Raw genomic sequence first — 20,390 nt, 5'->3', positions numbered from 1 at the left:
TAATAAACAAATTTACAAGCAGCTAAGTTAAGCAGATTCTTTCTCACCATTCTCCTGTCACAGGATCCACAGCCCTAAGTGCTAGCCTTTCGATAGCGATGTCATCAGTAATCTCCAAGAAGAAAACCCTGAAGGGGAAAGAGGAGGAGGTCTGTTATGATACTTGGAGATTCTCTTAAACTGCTTACTTGATAAAGATATTATTATATAGCAACAATGCAAAAGGATACTGAGTGTTTCGTTAAAATACAATGATATACAAAACCCACAATTAAACATCAGAAACTATTTCAACCACTGTACTCTACATATCATTTACTGATTTTCCTTCAGCTTAGTCTCTATATTCATCATGGGTCGCCACAGCAAAACGAACTACCAATTTATCCAGCATATGTTTTACAAAGAAGACACTCTTCCAGCTACAACCCAGCACTAGGAAACACCCATATACTCTCACATTTACATATATACACTGTCACTACCTGACAAAAGTCTTGTTGTCAATCCAAGTTTTAGGAACAACTGATTTGGTATCAGAAGTGATTTATATGAGAGGCAAAGGCCTCTAAATAACGCTTATTTTACCAAAATAAAATATGATCATGCCCTAATATTTAATTATTTACTTAAGTCTGACTTTGCTTAGACAAAAGTCTTGTCACTTAACAGAAATTATGTTCACTATAGAATATAAAGTCATGGTGCAGTGGAAAAAGAATAATATTGTGTATGACTCCCATGAGCTTGGAGGACTCTATCCATAAATCTCTGCAATGACTCTAATGACTTATTAATAAAGTCATCTGGAATGGCAAAGAAAGCGTTCTTGCAGGACTCCTCATCATAAAAATTCGTTGGATTCATCTTCAATGCCTTCTCCTTCATCTTAGCCTAGACATGCTCAATAATGTTCATGTTTTGTGACTGGGCTGGCCAATCCTGGAGCACCTTGACCTTCTTTGCTTTCAGGAACTTTGATGTGGAGGCTGAAGTATGAGATGGAGTGCTTTGCTGCAAAAGAATTTGCCCTCTCCTATGGTTTGTAATGAAATAAGTAGTAAAATAGCGTTCATAACTCAGGCTGTTGATGATGCCATCCACTCTGAAAATTTTTCCAACGTCCCCATACTGAATGTAACACTAAACCAGGATTTTTCCTTCACAGAACTTGACTGATTTCTGTGAGAACTTTGGGTCCATGCGAGTTCAAATGGGTCTTCTGCAGTATTTGTGATGACTGGGATGCAGTTCAACAAATGATTCATCTGAAAAATCAACCTTCTGCCATTTTTTTCAAATGATCAACCAGAGGTCAAGTTATTATTTGTTGCTTTTACAACTGGGATCAATGACAAGACTTCTGTCAGGTAGTGTACACCACGGCCAATTTAGCTTATTCAATTTACCTACAGCACATGTCTTTGGACTGTGGAGGAAACATGTGGAACATGCAAACTCCACACAGAAATGCCAACATGCCCAGCTAGGGCTCGAACCAAAGACCTCTGACTCCTGAAAGAATGATTGTAATGAGTCTGTTCTTTTTAGAAAATCTAAATTGTTTAGCTTAACAAACTGTGAGAACAGTCAGATTTGATATACAACACCTATAGTTAAAAAGATGATTAAGGCATTTGTCAGTATTTTATAAAACTATAAAATACAATAACATATTAAAGCAAAATGTATTTTGTAAAAACATAAATAAATAATACTTCTATGCAACAACTCTAACAAATAAAATTAATTAAAAACATAGAGACTGGGCTACTTTCCTGGCAGGAAGTTTCTAGAACATTTTTGTACAAAAATCTACTTTACAGTTCTTTTGAAAGTCATTTTGTTGTTAAAATTCACAGTCAATCTATAAACAAATAAGCACTGTCTGTTAATCAAGACCATTTGTTGGTCCAGGATAATGAAAACCGTACTGGTAATTTTCTGCTATTATACATATTTTGACAGTTTCAGTAAAGGACATCACAAAAGTGTCAATAAAGACTTCTATATTGTTACAACTATTTCCATTTAAAATAATTTCTGCTCTTTTGAATTATGTATCCATTAGAAATATCCTGAAAGATCATGTGACACTGACTGATGTTAATGATGCTGAAAACTCACAAGAATAAATTACATTGTAAAATACACTACAATACAAAACGGTCATTTCCAAATGTAAAACAAGTTCATAAATTACTATTAAATGCAACTCAAGTATCCTCAGTTATTGACAATTACCTACAATTGTCAGAATGCTTGCAGAAATCATAGCATGTCATGCGAAAATCCATTATTCCATTATATGTAGACCGCATCTAGCATTCAGAGAGAAATAATCATAATGCGTTACTATTAGAGCTAAATAAATGATGAAGAAAATAATGGAAAACAGGGATACTCTCCAGGGCCACAGGAGGACTTCAACAGAGGAATGTCGGGTCTCTACCCGGGGGTCACTGTGTTTTGACATTGTCCAGACATAAAGTGGGCCTAATGGTGTGGTCAGGTGGGGAGTTTACATGCCAGTCTTGTCCCAAATGATTTAATCGGTGGCCCCTGAGGACAAAAACCTCAAAACCTTTTCCACATTATTTCATTTTTAGCCACATAAACACTTTACACGCAGACTGAGATTGTGGTATGATGGACCGATTCAGCAATAGCAACATCACAAGGCCTCCTTTTCCACAAAAAAAGTGTGAGAAAGTGGAGAAAATGGGAGAAAGAGATCTAAGTTGGTGCTTTTGATAAAATATTTAAATGTCTTTGTGTTCCTGGCTCTCAGTACCACTGTGCCCTCTGAAACGGACAAAGAAGACATGGTGCTTTAACCGACTATTAGGCTGGCCTAAAACTGCAAGATATTTGATGTGTTTAAGAGGCATAATAATGCGTGTGTGCGTGTGCGCGGGTTTAATTATTCCAGAAAAAGGCTTCCCTCAATTTTTAATGAATATTTGTCTTAAAAAAGAAATAATAACTACTCTGCAAAGCTATTAGAATTAATATTTATGCTTCCTCATGAAATATTTATAAATGTGGAGGAGAGTTGTGTCTGAGGCAGGAGGATGGGAGGGTGGGGGCTTGCGTTTGCCTTTCTTCTCATCCCCCCTATACTTTTTTTTTCTTTATGTGAGCCGTACAAGATGAATTGATTTACATTAGATGTTTCTTACATGACAGCTTGAGATCCTCTAACAAATGACTGACTAAAACAAGGCGGATAACAAAAGCCTGACGGTTCTCCGCTGCTACAAATGATCTACCAGTCTTGCCGGCAGTACAGTGCGAGTATGTGTGCGCGTGTTTCTATTCTTTCTCTGGTATACATGAAGTCGGTGGTAACCTCTGACCCTTTTGTTCTTCGGCTTACACGCCGAGCTGAAGTGATCCAAGAAGGTCTCGGTCCATCCGATCTCTCCCGCTCCCGTCAGCCTCCCTTTCTATCTCTCCAAATTAAGAAATTAATGAGGGAAAGATTCTTTACAGGTGGCCACGGCAATGTTTACCACTGATTAAATTGTAATGCTGCCCCTGCTGTATAATTGATAAGCCAATCAGAGGAAGTGTTGCTTGATTTGATGGGGAGCGGACACATGAAATACATTTAACTAATAGAGAGCAAGAGCGCGGTGCAGGTGGAAAGAGAGAGGGAGAGGGCAAGGCGAGGACGAGAGCAGGTAATTGGGCCAGACTCTTAGATTACATGGCTAATTGCTCTCCTTTATCTACCTGTCACAGGTAGCCATGCATATTTCAGAGCTCCCAAAGACTCTGATTGTTTGCAAGCGTGTCAAGGCTGTAAGAGGCTGATGACTAGCCAAACTGGAGAGTAGTTAAAGACTGGTAGGAGGGGTGGGAGTGAGACCAGCGAGAACAATGATCTGCTCTGAAAATGAGCATGTAAATGGGGCTCTGACATAGGTCTTTTGAAAAGCACAGGTATTTTGTGCCAGCTTTCAGTTCCTAATATTTTTCGACATTGATACTGTAGTTCATCAAAAATTTAATTCTTGCATTCTTGTATGACTTTCTTCAATCTGTGGAACATATTTTTTTCGCATGATGCACCATTGGCCTATCATAAAAGTCATTTATATAATTTATTTTCTATATTTTAGGTCTTTTATGGTTAAACTTGAAAGTTAAGTTGAAGTTAAGTTGACCTTGTTTAAAAAACAGACAAACCAGATAACATTTCATTTATAAACTGGTCTCAAAAACCTATTTAGTGTGACTTGATTAACTGAGTTACTGAAAGGACCTGATTCACACACCCTAAATACACCTGGTAATAACAAGCATTTTTGTTGATCAGGGGTCCGTTCTTCATAACTTGCTTAAATGATCTAAGATGATTTGACAGATCCTGGATCTGTTAATCTTGATAACTGATCCCTGGCTAGTTTGGTTCTTCAAACAAGTTCGCGAATCAGATAAAAAAGTCTGGATGACCTGATCTGAAATCTCTGCATGTGTTGTGAAGAACAGATCTATTGATCCTCGAAATCATGATCAGCAATGCAACGATTGGCAGACAGGTCAACAGCGTAATGACATCATCTGATTAATATTCAATTATCCATGTGAGCAAAATGACTTAAAATTCATAATAAACTGTTTGTTAAATATGATACGCAATAACTTTCCACCTTTGTTGTGAGCTGCAAGCCCTACACTTCATATGTGTCATGAGTATTTAGCTATTTATTTAGTTTTACATTTTAGATCGAATTATCTTTATGAACTCGGATGAGTTTGAAAGAATGAAACGATCCTGGATTGTGTCAAATCATCAATAACCAAATCCAGATAACTGAGTAATCCACGCACAAAGAACGGACCCCTGATCACAATTGGATGATGCTTAAGTAGGAATGAACAGGTCTGAATGTTTAAATCAATATAATCTAACAATAATGACATCAAGATAATCATTCTGTGATTATGATAGGTGTTTGTGTCACTTCTCAGTGAACTACACCTCTGTTTGGTAAATGCTAATAGATCTGAAAGCACATGAAAATACCATATACTAGGGTTGGGCAATATCGACCAATTTGGCGATGTCTAATGTAAAACCTCGTGATGGACGATGGCATCGTTGTCGTAGGAGTCTGTGAATTAATTATTTATGAATAATTAATTAATTCATAACGACTTAATTATTTGTAGCCTACCGTTTCAACAACCTGACCCGCATGGCCTTTGTTTTACCTATAACCAAATCATAAATAAATAAAGATAAATTACACGCAAATTGCCACCTGTGAATCACTTTTCCGGAAGGGGCGGAGCTATCAGGTGCACATGTTGGATAACTTTATTTATTTTGGATGGTGAAAGCAAAATTCTCCTACGAGAGTGATTATAGCGCCTCCCAATGGTGAATGCGGTTATACTCACGGCAGGTATTATTTGATAATTCGGTCGGTAATTTCACTGATTTGGCAACTGTCAAACGTCATCAGGGAAACGGTTTGAATTTCCGCTTAGTAAAAAAACATTAGTGTTCCATTTGGGACGACACTACATACATATACTATCCTGTTGAGTAAGTGCATAAGTACATAGTGCATGAGTGCATAGTGTATAGTGTGCCATTTGGGACACAGTGTAAGATTATGGGGATTTCCTGTGTTTCTTCTTCGTGGGTATTTAGAATTGGGAAGGAGGATAACAACAGATCACAGCTGTGCTTGCCTGATAAGATGTGCATGACAATCGCAGCTTTGCTTTATAGCTTTTGTGATTTTATGACAATTAAAGGCACAGCCCTATTTGAAATAATAAGTTTGATTTGAGGATAAAAAGTACATTCTCCTGAACCTAAAGCAGGTCGCACACCAGAAGCGCCGCTCGGCGCTGCGCCATGCATTTTAGAATTCTAAACATAGGTTTCTATCACGATACACACACCGGTGCCGCAAGTCGGCGACTGTCGTCGGCACCCGATCCACGGCTCAGGACGCAGTTAATTTTTCAGCCGTGCCACAGAACGCCATCTGATTAGTTTCATGTTAAATATCATTCGAATGTGCGCGTCTGGTGTGTGATACTTTAAACTGTCATGTGCGCACCGTGTCGCGGCTCCGAGCGGCGCTTCTGGTGTGCAACCTGCTTAACTCAACTACATTACATTCTGCATTATTTTGAGAGCAGAAACTAAAGTTGCTACAGTTTCTATTGTCTCCTTTCTTTTTAAAGTTTATATAAGACTGGAGCGACGCGGGGACGCAGTAGGTAGTGTAGTCGCCCCACAGCAAGAAGGTCGTTGGTTCGAGCCTCGGCTGGGTCAGTTGGCGTTTCTGTGTGGAGTTTGCATGTTCTCCCTGCCTTCGCGTGGGTTTCCTCCGGGTGCTCCGGTTTCCCCAAACAGTCCAAAGACATGTGATACAGGTGAATTGGGTGGGCTAAATTGAGCGTAGTGTATGAGTGTGAATGAGTGTGTGTGGATGTTTCCCAGAGATGGGTTGCAGCTGGAAAGGCATCTGCTGCGTAAAACATATGCTGGATAAGTTAGCGGTTCATTCCCCTGTGGCGACCCCAGATAAATAAAGGGACTAAGCTGAAAAGAAAATGAATGATATTAGACTGGAAGATCAGAAAAAGGCTATACATACACCCATCCACAGACCAGAGACTTTGTCCAAAGAAGACAAACGAAGTAGATGAAAACACACTGTAAATTGGAACGTGTCTTGCTCATCTTCTAGTGATCCGATCAGCCAGCACCAGGTATGAAACCACCAAGTATCATATGGTACAATTTTTCACTTTCATTATGGGAAAAATAATAACCACAATATTTACTAAAAAGTCACGAAAGTATGGAATAATAATGAATTCTAATTGTATCCATTATATTCTTTGGCTCTCAGTAATAATATGCAGAAAGTTCTAACAATATATTTATTCTATTCCATCCCAGTGTGATTTCAACTTTAAAATGTTTCACAAAGAGGAAGTTTAGACCCTGAGTGTTGAAAACCATTGTGGTAAAGGGCACTTTATACAGTACTGTAATTATTTTAGACTCCCAAAGTGTCACCAGTCCAGAGCTAACTGTAAGTGATCAGCTTTTGTAAGAGGATCAGATGATTGCGGCACGAGAAACTAGAGCAAAGGCATCTTCATTTATCTGATGAGAGAACTTCATTAGTGAGCGTCCTTTTTCCTTTTCTTCCTCTTTCATCTTTTATGGATCAGGTAACTTCCTTTACATGACAAAAGACGGAGCGCTAACTGGAACGGACTGTGGATTACCTGCCATGACTTAGTCTTCAGGTGATTATTATATGTATATTTAAACATCACAAATACAAATAAACTACAAAAGTGAGCTCAAGATATTTTATTGTTTAATTAAAGGAGTGGTCAATCAGCTATTTTCCAAGGCTTAATTCTGTTTATGGCGTGCATTTTACCATTATTCTACACCACTGTCTCCAAAAACGGTCTGTTGTTTCTACGAAGCCCATCCCTCAAAATTCAAAATGGTACGTTCTGATTTGCTAACTCCCTAATGTATGTAGAAACGTCATAAAAAATGACATGAGTGCATGATTTATATTTAAAGTTAGTGATGTATCACATATCCAGGAATAATAGTCAGTTTACACACTAACTAAAATTATAAAGGTAAATCATAATCAATACCCTTTATTAATTAATAAATTATCCCAAAGTTTGTCAGCATACGTTAAAGACTCACAAACAGCATTGTCTTGGCACTTAATGCAGGCAGCGACTCTCTGTTAACGCCGGAGTCCTTTTCAGGAAATGGGTAAAGGGATCCCTCCAATCTAACCAGTATGCCAACACTGCTGCACTCTGTCCCCTCTCCCTTCTGCCAGTGACACCTATTAAATGCCTATGCCCTGGCACGGCTCCAGGAGGAGCTGACTTATTCATCCTCACTAAAGCCTGGTAACCAGAGAGCTGTTAATTAATAAAGCTGTCAGGTACAGCGCCGCCATCGGGCCATCATCGGCCCATTGGAAACATTATCTCCCCATTGTTTCAGGGCCAGGCTAACCGCGGGCCTTCGAATCAATTACGCTAATGCTATGTAAATGAGGTCTCCTGCCATTAGCCCAAACAACACAAGCTGTTAATGGAGGAAATAAGGCCTTGTTTTGCAGAAGCGGTGAAGAAAGCGGACACCGAGGCTGCTTGTGGACATCTGGGATCAAATCGTAAAACTGAGGACAGATAAAATTGGGCAGAAACGATGAGAAACCATGACGAGTCGCAGCAGGATAGGACAATAAGCTGAAAAGGGGGCTCTAGTAGATTTCTCCAAATGTTACTGTGCAGATTTGGTCTCTTGATCTTGTTTCTATGTCAAAGGAGACAGAATTGGGACACGGTTATTTTCACTGATGACCTAAGCTCAAAGTGAGCTTTCTGATGAGGGGACACACACGGAGGACAGGTTGTATAATCTAAGTGCCATCAGATCCTTTAGGGCAGTTGAGTTAAGGGTAATCTGAGAGGGCAATCTTAGCCCTGCGGTTACACTTACTATTTAAGAAAACCAAGGAGAGGCAAATCACAAATAATAACCTGAAGGATTCACACCGTGTAGTTTAAACATTTCTCTTCTGCTTTGTTTTCATTCTCTAAACAGCTATGCTTACTCTTCTGTCCGTCACTGTGGAAGTCCAAGAATGTTTAGCCGGGAATATATTGGATAGATGATCCATTGGTTGGATGTGTAATGCTTGATTAGTTACATATTTTTTTGCACACTGTAACATCCAGCAAAAATTATTCTATTCACCAATGATGCATTAAACTGATCTGGCAATGTAAATAGATTTTTAAATTGTTATAAATATTTTGATAATTAACAATTCTGGGAAAAATGTTTTTAAATATGACTTCCAAAAATATTAAGTATTACGACTGTTAAATGCTAATGACAATAACCTATAAATAATAATGTATTGGTCGCTGATATTTATCATATGTTGGATTAATTTAAATCTATCTATGAGATGGCAATAATATGAAAAAATGCTGAACTGTGGTTTATAATTTACATAAAAGTATGGAGTTGCACATCTCTTGAATATTCCAACCCTTTTCTCAGAGCAAAATCAAATAACAAAATGTAATCTGTACAAAATATCAGGCCTGAGTCTAAGATGTACAAAGCATGTCAGGATTTTGCCTAAGTATGATGTGATCCTGAAATAACATCTATGTAGATCCTGTGATATAATTTTTGTTAGAAAATGTATTCCATACCTGTTCCTTACCCCCAACCATAACTGTAAATTATTCCCAAAATCAGAGGGGAAAAATAGTTGGATAACAATCACGTAGAAGTGCATAAAACTAACCATAAACTTAAACTAACCATAAACTTAACTTAACATAAATGGTAAACATATCCCTTAATTCTCATTGGAATGTTGTTCCAGGATCAACTTAGATGTTAAACCATAAACATTCCCTACCTGGTGAAATCAGGTTAACATATGTACAAAATATAGGAAGTGCACCTTCCTCAAGCACTGGCACAAAACCAGTGGATAGTTTGGTCTATTTAGTTATTGTTTGTTCAATTATAGTTAATGTCTTAAACAATGAAAGAAACCGACAGCACCTCCGTCAATATTTTTCTAGAGCAAAAAAATGTATTTATTTACATATAGAAATGGTGTTTCAGGCCATTTGTTTGTCAAATTTATAAAAAAAATGTTCTATTACACGTCAAATAAAAGTTAAAGTAGTTAAAAAGAAAAAAGTCATTTGAAGACTGTTTGTATTACATATTTTATTTATTGTAATCATGTGTCTGTCTGAAAATGTTGGATAGTTGAATGATAAATAGATCCAATCCATGTTCAGTAAAATTAATTGAGGTTAATTTAATAGAGGAAAAAATAGCTGGTAGTGTATATTAAACATTTTACACAAAAGTGTTAAAAATCTGTATCAGCGTCAGTAAAAAATTATAGTAATATTAATAATAATAATAATAAACGGGGTGGCACCGTGGCTCAGTGGTTGGCACTGTCACCTCCCAAGAAGGTCGCAGGTTGAAGTCCCGGCTGGGCCGGTTGGCATTTTTGTGTGGAGTTTGCATGTTCTCTCTGTGTTGGCTTGGGTTTCCTTTGGGTCTCTCCCTCAATTCAAAGTAGGGACGTCTCGATCAGGTTTTTTTGCCCGAGTTATTTGATTTGGAGTATCTACCGATATATATAAAACCTGATCCAATACTTCTATAATACATAAAAAAAGAATAAAGAAGAGTGAAGAAACATATCCAGGATCGAGTCAATCCATTTTGCGGTAAGGCTTTGCAGAGACATGGAGATATGCATGAACTCCATATGTCTGTGGTGAACAAAACATGGGGTACATCTGATAACAGCAGTTTGTCAGAAATCTTCTTATAAAGGGCTGACAGAGCTTTCTCTGTGAACTAGTGGCAAGGCAGCATTTCAAATCGAGATTCTACGTGCTCCATAAGTATAATAAATCCAAAGTTCTCTACAAAAGCGAATGGCAGGTCAATCATTGCGATAATTTGTGCTATCTTGTGCTATCTCCTGCAGCGTTCTTCTTCGATTGGATTGCCTGGGTAAACTCGTTGTATTATGTTGGGTGTTTGTTTTTGAGGTGCCTTATCAAGTTTGTTATGTTAAATGTAGCATTTTCCTTTCCACCTCTTGCAATACCAACTTTATAATACCTCCAGACTGCAGACATACTCGCGCTTTTTGCTTCAAACTGCTTCTGTGTTCTACTTTGCCGGCATTTAACCAATAGTGTTTCTACAACAAAGTGATGTCATGCCGCACATATATATTCGAGACCTGATTTGGAGGTAACGCCCGATTAAGATCTAGTATGAAACTGCGTGATTGGGCCCAATTTCCAATCATGTGATGGATCTGGACATCCCTAGTCCAAAGACATGCGATATAGGTCAATTGGATAGATTAAATTAGCCATAGTGTATGAGTGTGTGTAAAAATGAGTGTGTATGGGTGTTTCCAAGCACTGACTGCGTAAAGTATAAGCCAGAAAACGGTTCATTCTAGTGTTGTGACCCCTGATAAATAGTGGACTAAGCTGAAGGAAAATGAATGAATGAACAATAATAAATGCATCTTGAACACCAAATCAGTGTATTAGAATGATTTCTGAAGGATGTCAAGACACCGAAGACCAGACTAATGGCTGCTGAAAAATTAACTTTGTGCATTACAGGAATAAATTATATAAAATATATAAATTATTAAATTATGTAAAAAGTTACGGTACTTTATATTACTGTTTTGCTGTAATTTGAATTAATGCAGTCCTGGTGAGCATAAGAGACAGTCTAACATGTATAATTAACGTGGCCAATATATATATATTTAAAATATTTTCTTATGGAAACAACATGAGATCACAGAATCGGGTAAACTATTCCTTTAAGAAACAAAAACCCCAATTGTCAGTCAGATTATGGTAATGGTGCAGATGTTCCATTAATTTCAAAGGGAAATAAAAAACACAAAGAACCAGTGCTACAGATCATCATGACAGATCCCTGAGTGGCTATATGGCTTCCACGATAATGACATGACAGTATACATGCTGAGATTCACCTCTTTAAATCAGATTATAATGACTGCTATACCTGTTTGGTGTGAAATTAGACTTGTGGAGAAGTTCTGCCTCTTCAACATCTCGAGGAAAGCCATGAAGCACCCAGCCCCGTGCGGTGCAATCCATTCTGCTCAGTCTCTCTGTAAGGACCCGCAGAACTATACTGGACGGCACTGTATGGATTAAACAATAAATACAGCGATAATAAGACAGCCTGTTTATTTTATATTTGTTGTGTTATTCCTTAATTACATGACAACAGAAGTACACAACAAAAAGCGGAGAAGAGAAACCTCATTAAAGGCAAACTTGGTGAATCTGGAAAATGTTGACACAAGAGGTTCAGACTCCTGAGAATCAACTCTGTGTGTCCTTTGAATGACACTCGTCCTATATACTGTAAACACAGTGTTCACAGGGGTTTACCCCATGAGACGCACACACAAACACATCTGCTTAGCATTTTGTTTGAAATACGGTATACGTTCCTCCCTGTAGGACGGCAGATCACAGTGTTATAGATCTAACGGACGTGAGAAAGGCCTTTCATTTGTTTACTTCCTTCCAGGTACTGAGAAAGAAGAAGAAAAACAGAGCTAGAACTTTTTGAAATGTGAAAGATGCAGATATACCATGCGGTTTTAAGGGTTTAAAAGGATAGTTCACCAAAAAAATGAAAAATGACTTAACATTTACTCGCCCTCAAGTGGATCCATACCTTTTTATGTTGAACACAAGAGAAGATATTTAGAAAAATGTTAGAAACCAGTAAACATTGACTTCCACAGTAGGGAAGACAAATACTAGTCAATGGTTACAACAGGAAAAAAAGAAACTACAATAGGTTTGTGATAAATAAAGGGTGAGCAAATGATGACAGAATTTTTAGTTTCAGATGAACTATAAAGCCCGGCACTCTAGATGCTCTCCACCTCAGTTTAAGTTAAATTTTGTCTAATTTAGTTTTCTGTTCACTTGCGCCCTTATATTTTCAATTAAGATCAGATACAGTTGAAACCAGAAGTTTACATACACTCTAAAAAAAAGGAACATAACCATTTTTTTTTTAAATGTCTAATGGTAAATCATACTAAATGTTTACTGTTTTAGGTTCGTTAGGATTACCTAAATAATTTACATTTGCTAAATGCCAGAATAATGAGAGAATTGTTTTTGGAGATTTTTTAAATAATTTCTAGACAGTGAAAAGTTTACATACATTTTCTTGGCATTTTTTTTAGCTTTGCTTTTAAACTGTATAGCATTTTTCAAATGTTTTGGGTATCCTTCCACAAGCTTCTCACAATAGTTTGAAGAAATTTTGGCCCATTCCTCCTGACCCAATTGGTGTAACTAAGTCAGATTTGCTCGCACAAGCTTTTTCGACTCTGCCCACAAACTTTCTATAAGATTGAGATCAGGGCTTTGTGATGGCCACTCCAATACATTCAATCTGCTGTCCTTAAAGCACATTTTAACTAAATTGTAATCAGGCTTTTTTGTTGATTCTGGCTTGTTGATTTTCATGTTGTCACAAAAGGAAGCAGTGTGTTTGAGGTTTTCCTTAAATACTATACTACAGTTGTGCCTCCAATTAACTCAAATGTTGTCAGTTAGCCAATCAGAAACTTCCAAAACTTTGACACCATCATCTGAGCTTTTTCAGAGGCATAATAATCTTATTGTATGTAAACTTGACTTTCAAGATAAGTTATAACATTTTCTCAAAAAAAATCTCTCTCATTATTCTGCTATTAAGCATAACAGAAACAAATTTGATAATCCTAACTTACCTAAAAGAGAAAAAGTTTAGTCACATTAACATCTGACTTTTTTTAAATGGTTATGTGCCTTTTTATACAGTGTATGTAAACTTCTGGTTTCAACTATATAGAGGGCTTTAAAGGGATACTTCATTTAAAACAAAAAATTATGTCAAATATGTAAGAAACCGATAAACATTGACTTCCACGGTAGGGAAAACAAATACTATTCAATGGTTACAACAGGAAAAAAAGAAACTCAAACAGGTTTGTGGCAAATAAAGGGAGAGCAAACGATGACAAAATGTTTAGTTTTGAATGAACTATCCCTTTAAAGCCTCTCAATATATCTGATTTGAATTGAAAACGCATGGGTACAAGTGGACTGAAAGCTAAATTACACCAAATTTCCCTTAAACTGAGGTGGAGAGCATCTAGAGCGCCTCATTAAGAGGATTCAATTACAGTAGATGGTCTGAGGAGAACCAAAACTACATCACACTCCACGCAAACTCAAAGCATCAGAGATCTCGTCATCAAGCGCTATTGGCAAGGACGTGCCTTTTGTTTGTATCTGTATCAAATCAAGTCGCTTTATTCAGATGTGAGGTGATAAATAATTAGCAGACACGGTGTCATTTAAATTCATGTATGTACATTTTGTCTTTTGAAGATATTTCCCGGGTCCCTCTCAGAGTACAAAAGCAGTCAACGGCTCGGCTGACAGGGAACATGAGTGCATTGTTTAAGGGGATGATGGCACCTCTTAAAACTGACGGAAACTGTGGTATAAGAGGGTGGCGCTCGTAATGCTGCAGGAAAATTAACGAGAGCGGCGGAGGACAAACAAATAATGAGGGTGAAGAGAAAATAGAACAGCATTCTTTAAGGAACGCAAGCTGGCACCCAGGGGGGTCCCCGCAGCTGGTGAAAAATTAAAGTCGACGGTTTCAAACTGTCCAATTTCCACATCAAACGAGCACAGCCTCTTGCCTATCTCTGCAGCCCTGCTTCAAACGTAAGGCAGCCTGGAGAGGCTTCCTCCTCTCTCTTTCTTTCTTTCCTCTCCTTCTGCACTTCAGCTAAGATTATTTTTTCTTTTTTTTTTTGGTTTGCTTAATAATCCGGCTTTTCAAATCCCAGAAGCACTGTACTGGTTACACTAGCCACCATCTCTCCATCGCCTAATTATACCCCTGTGAGGCCATTAATCAACTTGTAAATTATTTAGGCAAGCTCTCTGCCTCAAATCCTCACTGTCACTGGAAAAAGGGGGAGAGAAAGGCACAAAAATCCCCCCCTCTTCTCTCTCCCAGGATACCGCAGCCCTGTTCAACACGGCAATGGAATATGCGCTAACAAAACATTTACATAGCATTTCTTATGCACACACTGCTACTTCAACAAACACGCAACATGAATTTATGAACATATGTTGAATGTGACAGATACTGCTTGAGCTGAAAAGTTACTTTACATATTCTGGCAGATCTGACAATCTTATTGGGAGTGTGTGGGCGCTCAGCGGAGATGGATGGGTGGAAGTCCACACTCATGATTCATAAAAGATTTCCAAAAATGAAAATGAGTTAATTATTTACTCACACTCAAGGGTATAAACCTTTATAAGTTTCTTTCTTGTCTTGAACACTAAAACATATTGTGAAGAATGCTGAAAACCTGTAACCATTGACTTCCATAGTAGGAAAAACAAATACTATGGAAGTCAATAGTTACAGGTTCCCAGCTTTCTTCAATATGCATTCTTTTGGGATTAGGAAAAGAAAACTCAAACAGGGTTGTGGCAAGTGAAGAGTGGGTAAATGATGACAGAATTTTCAGTTTATGTTGAACTATCCCAGCAGGCACAGGACGCCAACATGACGTCAGATTAACGATGTAGCCCGTTGCATTTTGTTTGGAAATAAAAATCGGGTTGATGTCAGAACCCCACGTCAGACAAATATTGCATTTTGGTTACTTTCCAATGCAAACTAAAAACAACCAAATATCAACATCTTACGATGTTACAGCTTGACGTTGTGTGGAATTACGTCTATCAGACATTGGATTTTGGTTGTCATACCTGAGGGATAAATGTCAGCATTTGATGTTAATAGGACGTTTGTTTGAGATGTTGGCTCGACGTTGGATTTTGGTCACTTTCCAACACAACCTAAAATCAACAAAATATTAACGTCATTTCTTGTTGTTATTGAACGTCAAAATAACACTGTCCTTAGATACTGGTGACCAAAATCTAACCTAATATTAACGTCTTTAGATGTTGTGTCTGCTGGGATCCCTTCAATGGAATAATAATAAAATAAAACATGATTTAGTGCTTTTGTTGCCCTTAACTAATGAATCCTAAACACTGCAACATTATCAAAGCATTCATGTAAAAATATCTGCCCAAATATGAAAATGTATTTTTCTGTTTTAATATCTGTTAATAACAAATTGAATTTACCATGCATGAATTGTAATGCTTCCAGATTGCATTATGGAACCTTAGTTTTCTGCTCTGACAACTTTTGATGTTAAATAGTAGCTTTTATTAATATTTAATAGTTTGAAACAATATTTTGTCTGGATTAGTCATGCAAATTAGATCATGTAAATTTACCAAAAAAAGGATAATGAGCTTTCTTTTTTCTGTTGCAGATTATATACAGATCTCTTTAGATAATATTTATTATATAATATAATGTTCCAAACTAATATGAATGTAAAACAACAACAACAACAACAACCAGGGTTCATACGCATTTTTACTATAAAAATTCTATGACTTTTCCAGGACTTTTAATACAGTTTTCATGACCTAATGTTTCATGTGATGTCTACGTATACATGGTAAATCATAAGAAAAACAATAAATATTTAAATTTATTACAGCATATCATAAAACACGCAACAATCTCTTTAGTTTCAATTTATTTTTTATATCTATGTAAAATAGATAATGCTCACACAGCAGTAATTATGTGAGAATGTTTTTGACCAAGAAAAAAAGTAAAAACAACTACCCTCCATTCCAGTATACAGATATGCGTTAAGCTAGTTTTAGACGATGTCAATAGTCTGTTAAACTAGTAATAGTAGATAAAACTACCTCTATTGTAAAACCGCGATCACGACCAGAAACGCAAGCTCGAGCGAAAAATTTCACATTTCACTACATTTGAAAGTTAAAGCTTGGTGAATTATAACCTGCAAAATCGCATCTTGTTATTGCATTAGACCAATAAAAAATCATTTTAATTTAGTAAATTTAAAATAAGGAGCGATCGCTTACTCTTAATAATGTCTAATCATATTGTTTAATACCACCCCTTTTCGCAGCGCAATAAGACAGAATTTTGCAAAAACAAAAGCTCTATTGTGACCGCAGCTTAAGTCACTTTGGACAAAAACGTCTGCTAAATGACTAAATGTAAATTTAATTTCCATGACTTTTCCAAAACCTTGTGGGTTTTTCTGTTTTTCCAAAACTTTTCCAGGCCTGGCAAATGCCATGTCAAAATTTCATGACTTTTCTAAGTTTTCCATGAGCATATGAACCCTTAACAGCAACAACAACAACAGCTTTGTTCAAACTGTACCGTAAACTTTTTAACATCAATATTTTGTCAGAGTAAAAATCAAGTTCCCATAATGCAATTCAGAAATTAATGAATGGAAAAACACCTGTGAATCATAAGCAACAATTTCAGCTAAAAATTCCAGCAACCGCATTTGTTTGATTACAGTAAAAATCTGAACACCAATCTTTTTTCCCCAGACAGCGTATTAAAGGTGTAGTTTACCCAAAACTGAAAATTCTGTCATAACTTGATCACACTTTACATCCAAACCTGTTTGACTTTCTTTCTTTTGCTAAACACAGTAGATACAGGTTTAAAATGTCTAATAGAAGATATCTTGGAGAATGCTGAAGACCTGTATCCACTGACTTCCATGGCATTTGTTTTCCCTTCTAGTGATTTGGGACCACTTGAGAGTGAGTAAATAAAGAGCAAATCTTTATTTTTTGACTGACTTTTCTTTTAAGTAATTCTTTCAGATTTAATATTCAAGCCTATTCAAAAGTAAAATTGCCCAAATATGAAAATTAATTCATCATTTAAGTTATAGGACCACTGATTTTGAAAAAAAAAAAAAAAGACAATCCTTATTAATAAAAGTAGCCCTTTAAAAAGAAAAAAATACATACATATACAAGTGCATGCTTAATTTCTTTGCTTTGCATCCCTTGAGGATCTTTATTAAATTAATAAAAACTTGCTCAAGGCGAGTGGCATTGGCCGAAGCTGTGATAAAGGCAGTGATTGGCAGTCCCAGAGGCAGAATACATTCTCTGAGGGGCGGGACTATATATATATTTACTTATGGTCTCCGGGGGATTTTGAACAGAGGGGTGTTGGGCAGACACAGAAGGTGTAAGAAGGGAAGGGAATAACAATGATGAGGATGAATAGAAGGTCATACAGTGTCAAGACAATGCTAGAGTACTACGGTGTGTTGTGTACTGGCCTACAGGACTGAGGATAGCATGATATTTGGTATAAAGTGTTGTGATTTTGCATACACACAAACATGGCAAAACCCACTGCAAGGTATATGATAATCATTTAGACTCCAGTTATCACATATATGTGAAAATAACACAACATGTTCATCCTCTGAACTATTCTGGCTATGGGGGTCCAATTATCTGGTCAAAAGCAGGAGACTAAATCTGCAGCTTCCAGACTGTATTTGCACTTGTTCTGTGTGATTGACCCATTTGGCAGTAGGTATGGAGGAGGTGAGGAGGCATACCTTGCTGTTCTGACTCCAGGTACGGTTTAATGAGCTCCCCCATATGGCTCTCATCAGCTGACACAGCCTTCAGAAGCTCACCACAACAAACTACAGCCAAAGAGATATGGGAAGCAAAAAATTAAACAATATTGGTACAGAGGTTCATTCAAACATTATTTAAAAACTCTTACATGTTTTATTATATTATATATTTATATATATTTATTATCACAGTCTTGAACATGTGAATGATTATTAACAACATTGGCTTTGATGCATTTCTGGATTTTAATTTTTTCTCCCTAATTTACAGTCGTTGGCTGTTTTTGCCCCATTGACTTCCATTATAACCACATTTGATGGTGCATAAATACTCAGTCTTTGTTTTTATTTACTTCATGTAGTTCTGAGAGCTGAGATGCATATTTTGATTTTCTCAGGCACATCAAGGTATAAATGCGCAAAGGTCACTCTCAAACTCTCACACACTCACAGACATAAATACACACACAATTTGCTGTTATACTATATATACTATACCATACTATATAATCCAGAAACTAAGATTTTTTTTGCACAGGCCTATCTAACGTGTTAATGGTTCCAACTGATGATCAACAGTAAAAATTACAAATTTTACCTCTTCCCAACAAGGAAAACCACCAACAATATACAACCAAAACAAAAAAATGCATGATTGTATGGTGTCATGGTTTTGTAATAAAAAAATGTGGTTAAAATGGAAGTCAATGGGGTAAAAGCAGCCACCAACAGTAATAAAGGGAGAGAAAAAAATTAAAATCAATAAAAAACAATGCATCAAAGGCAGTGTTGTTTCACATGTCCAATACTTTGATAAAAGGAAAAAAATCCAGTCCACAATTACTTTTTATATTGAAAATGAAAATACATCATTTTGTGACACCCCCCCCCCCCACAAAATCAGTGTAACATTTATGAATTTGGCAATTAAAGAGTTAAAATCCTATAATTTTCTAAACAATGTAGTAGTTTTGATCAGAACTGAGGTTAAATGACAGACTTATGCAAAAAAAGTTTAAAAATATTAATCTGATGCATTTTTACAGCAGTTTAATTTAGTTTTTATCCCAAACATAACAAAAGGGTAGTAAATTTGCCCAGAGTGTATTGCTGAGTTTTTTTTGTAAAAAAATCTAATCATTTTCTCAAAATATGTGTCAAAATAAGATTTTTCACCAAAAATCATTCTGCTAGAAAAAGTTATGGCCAAATTAAGACTCAAAATCACCCCAGAGTGGATGAAAACATCCCTAACATCACATAAGGGTAAAAAAACAAAACAAAAAAAAAACTGTTTATTTGTTTTGAAACTTGACAGTCACTATAAATGATCACTGTCTAGCAATATCTGTGTAATGATTCCTTAAAAATGTCAATTTTATTTATTTTTTAAATAATAAAAAAACAACAACATTAGGGGGAAATATTTTTTGTTGTACATTTTACAGTTAGTGTTCCACAGATGAATAAAAAAAAAAAGACAGCATTTAATGAAAAAGAAAATGAACAGAAGTTGTAAAGTTGAGGAAGAGCTTACTGTTGATGATGGCGTATTTCTGAGCAATTAGTTTTGCCTGCAGACTTTTTCCTGCACCTGGTGGTCCAAACAGCAGGATTCTGGGAGTGTAGGGTGAGGGAGAGTGACGTGGAGTACAGATGAAGTTCAGCACTGCAGTGTAAATACAAAACCATTTATAAATGAACAAGAACAATCGATAGTGTCTTACTGAATGAAAGATGCATTTGGATAGTGCACCAAAAATGTATTTACCCTCGATCCATCCAAGATCTAAAGGCTTTTTTTTCTTCAGTAGAATGTTACAAAAGATTTTTAGCTGAAAATGTTATCTTTGGGCGATTCATCGAATAGCTATTGGCACTTTGAGAGTGAAAAGACATTATTAAACATTATATAACTCCAACTTTTACATGATCCTTTAAAAATCCCTTTTAACGTGCTGGTCAAAAACATTTCTTCTTATTACCAGTACTAAACTCGTAATAGCTCCAGTGAAAAAGAATGCGAAATGAGCCTTAACCTTTAAACAACAATATACTCATTACAAAATATGTTTGCACAATAAACCAAAGATGAAATATAATGCTCTTTAACCCTATGGTGATTGTTTAGCACCATAACATTTTTACACAAAA

General features: G+C 36.5%; 1 protein-coding gene across 13 annotated transcripts in view; it reads right to left on the bottom strand.

The window, feature by feature from the left end:
• The window catches only part of ak8 (adenylate kinase 8), a 40,752-nt gene that overhangs the window by 1,349 nt on the left and 19,013 nt on the right, over positions 1 to 20,390 (bottom strand). For 8 of the 13 annotated variants that reach the window (NM_001020644.1, XM_087251949.1, XM_087251951.1 and 5 more), the window contains 4 exon segments: positions 48 to 128; positions 11,654 to 11,795; positions 18,213 to 18,302; positions 19,774 to 19,905. In NM_001020644.1, coding sequence (NP_001018480.1) covers positions 48 to 128; positions 11,654 to 11,795; positions 18,213 to 18,302; positions 19,774 to 19,905 — 445 coding nt within the window. 13 annotated transcript variants of the gene reach the window in all.

The sequence above is a fragment of the Danio rerio genome, chromosome 5 (assembly GCF_052040795.2).
Source record: "Danio rerio strain M-AB ecotype USA chromosome 5, GRCz13ab, whole genome shotgun sequence".
Classification (NCBI taxonomy): Eukaryota; Metazoa; Chordata; class Actinopteri; order Cypriniformes; family Danionidae; genus Danio; species Danio rerio.
Note: the sequence above shows the minus strand (reverse complement) of the source record. Positions and strands in the feature narration are given on the sequence as shown.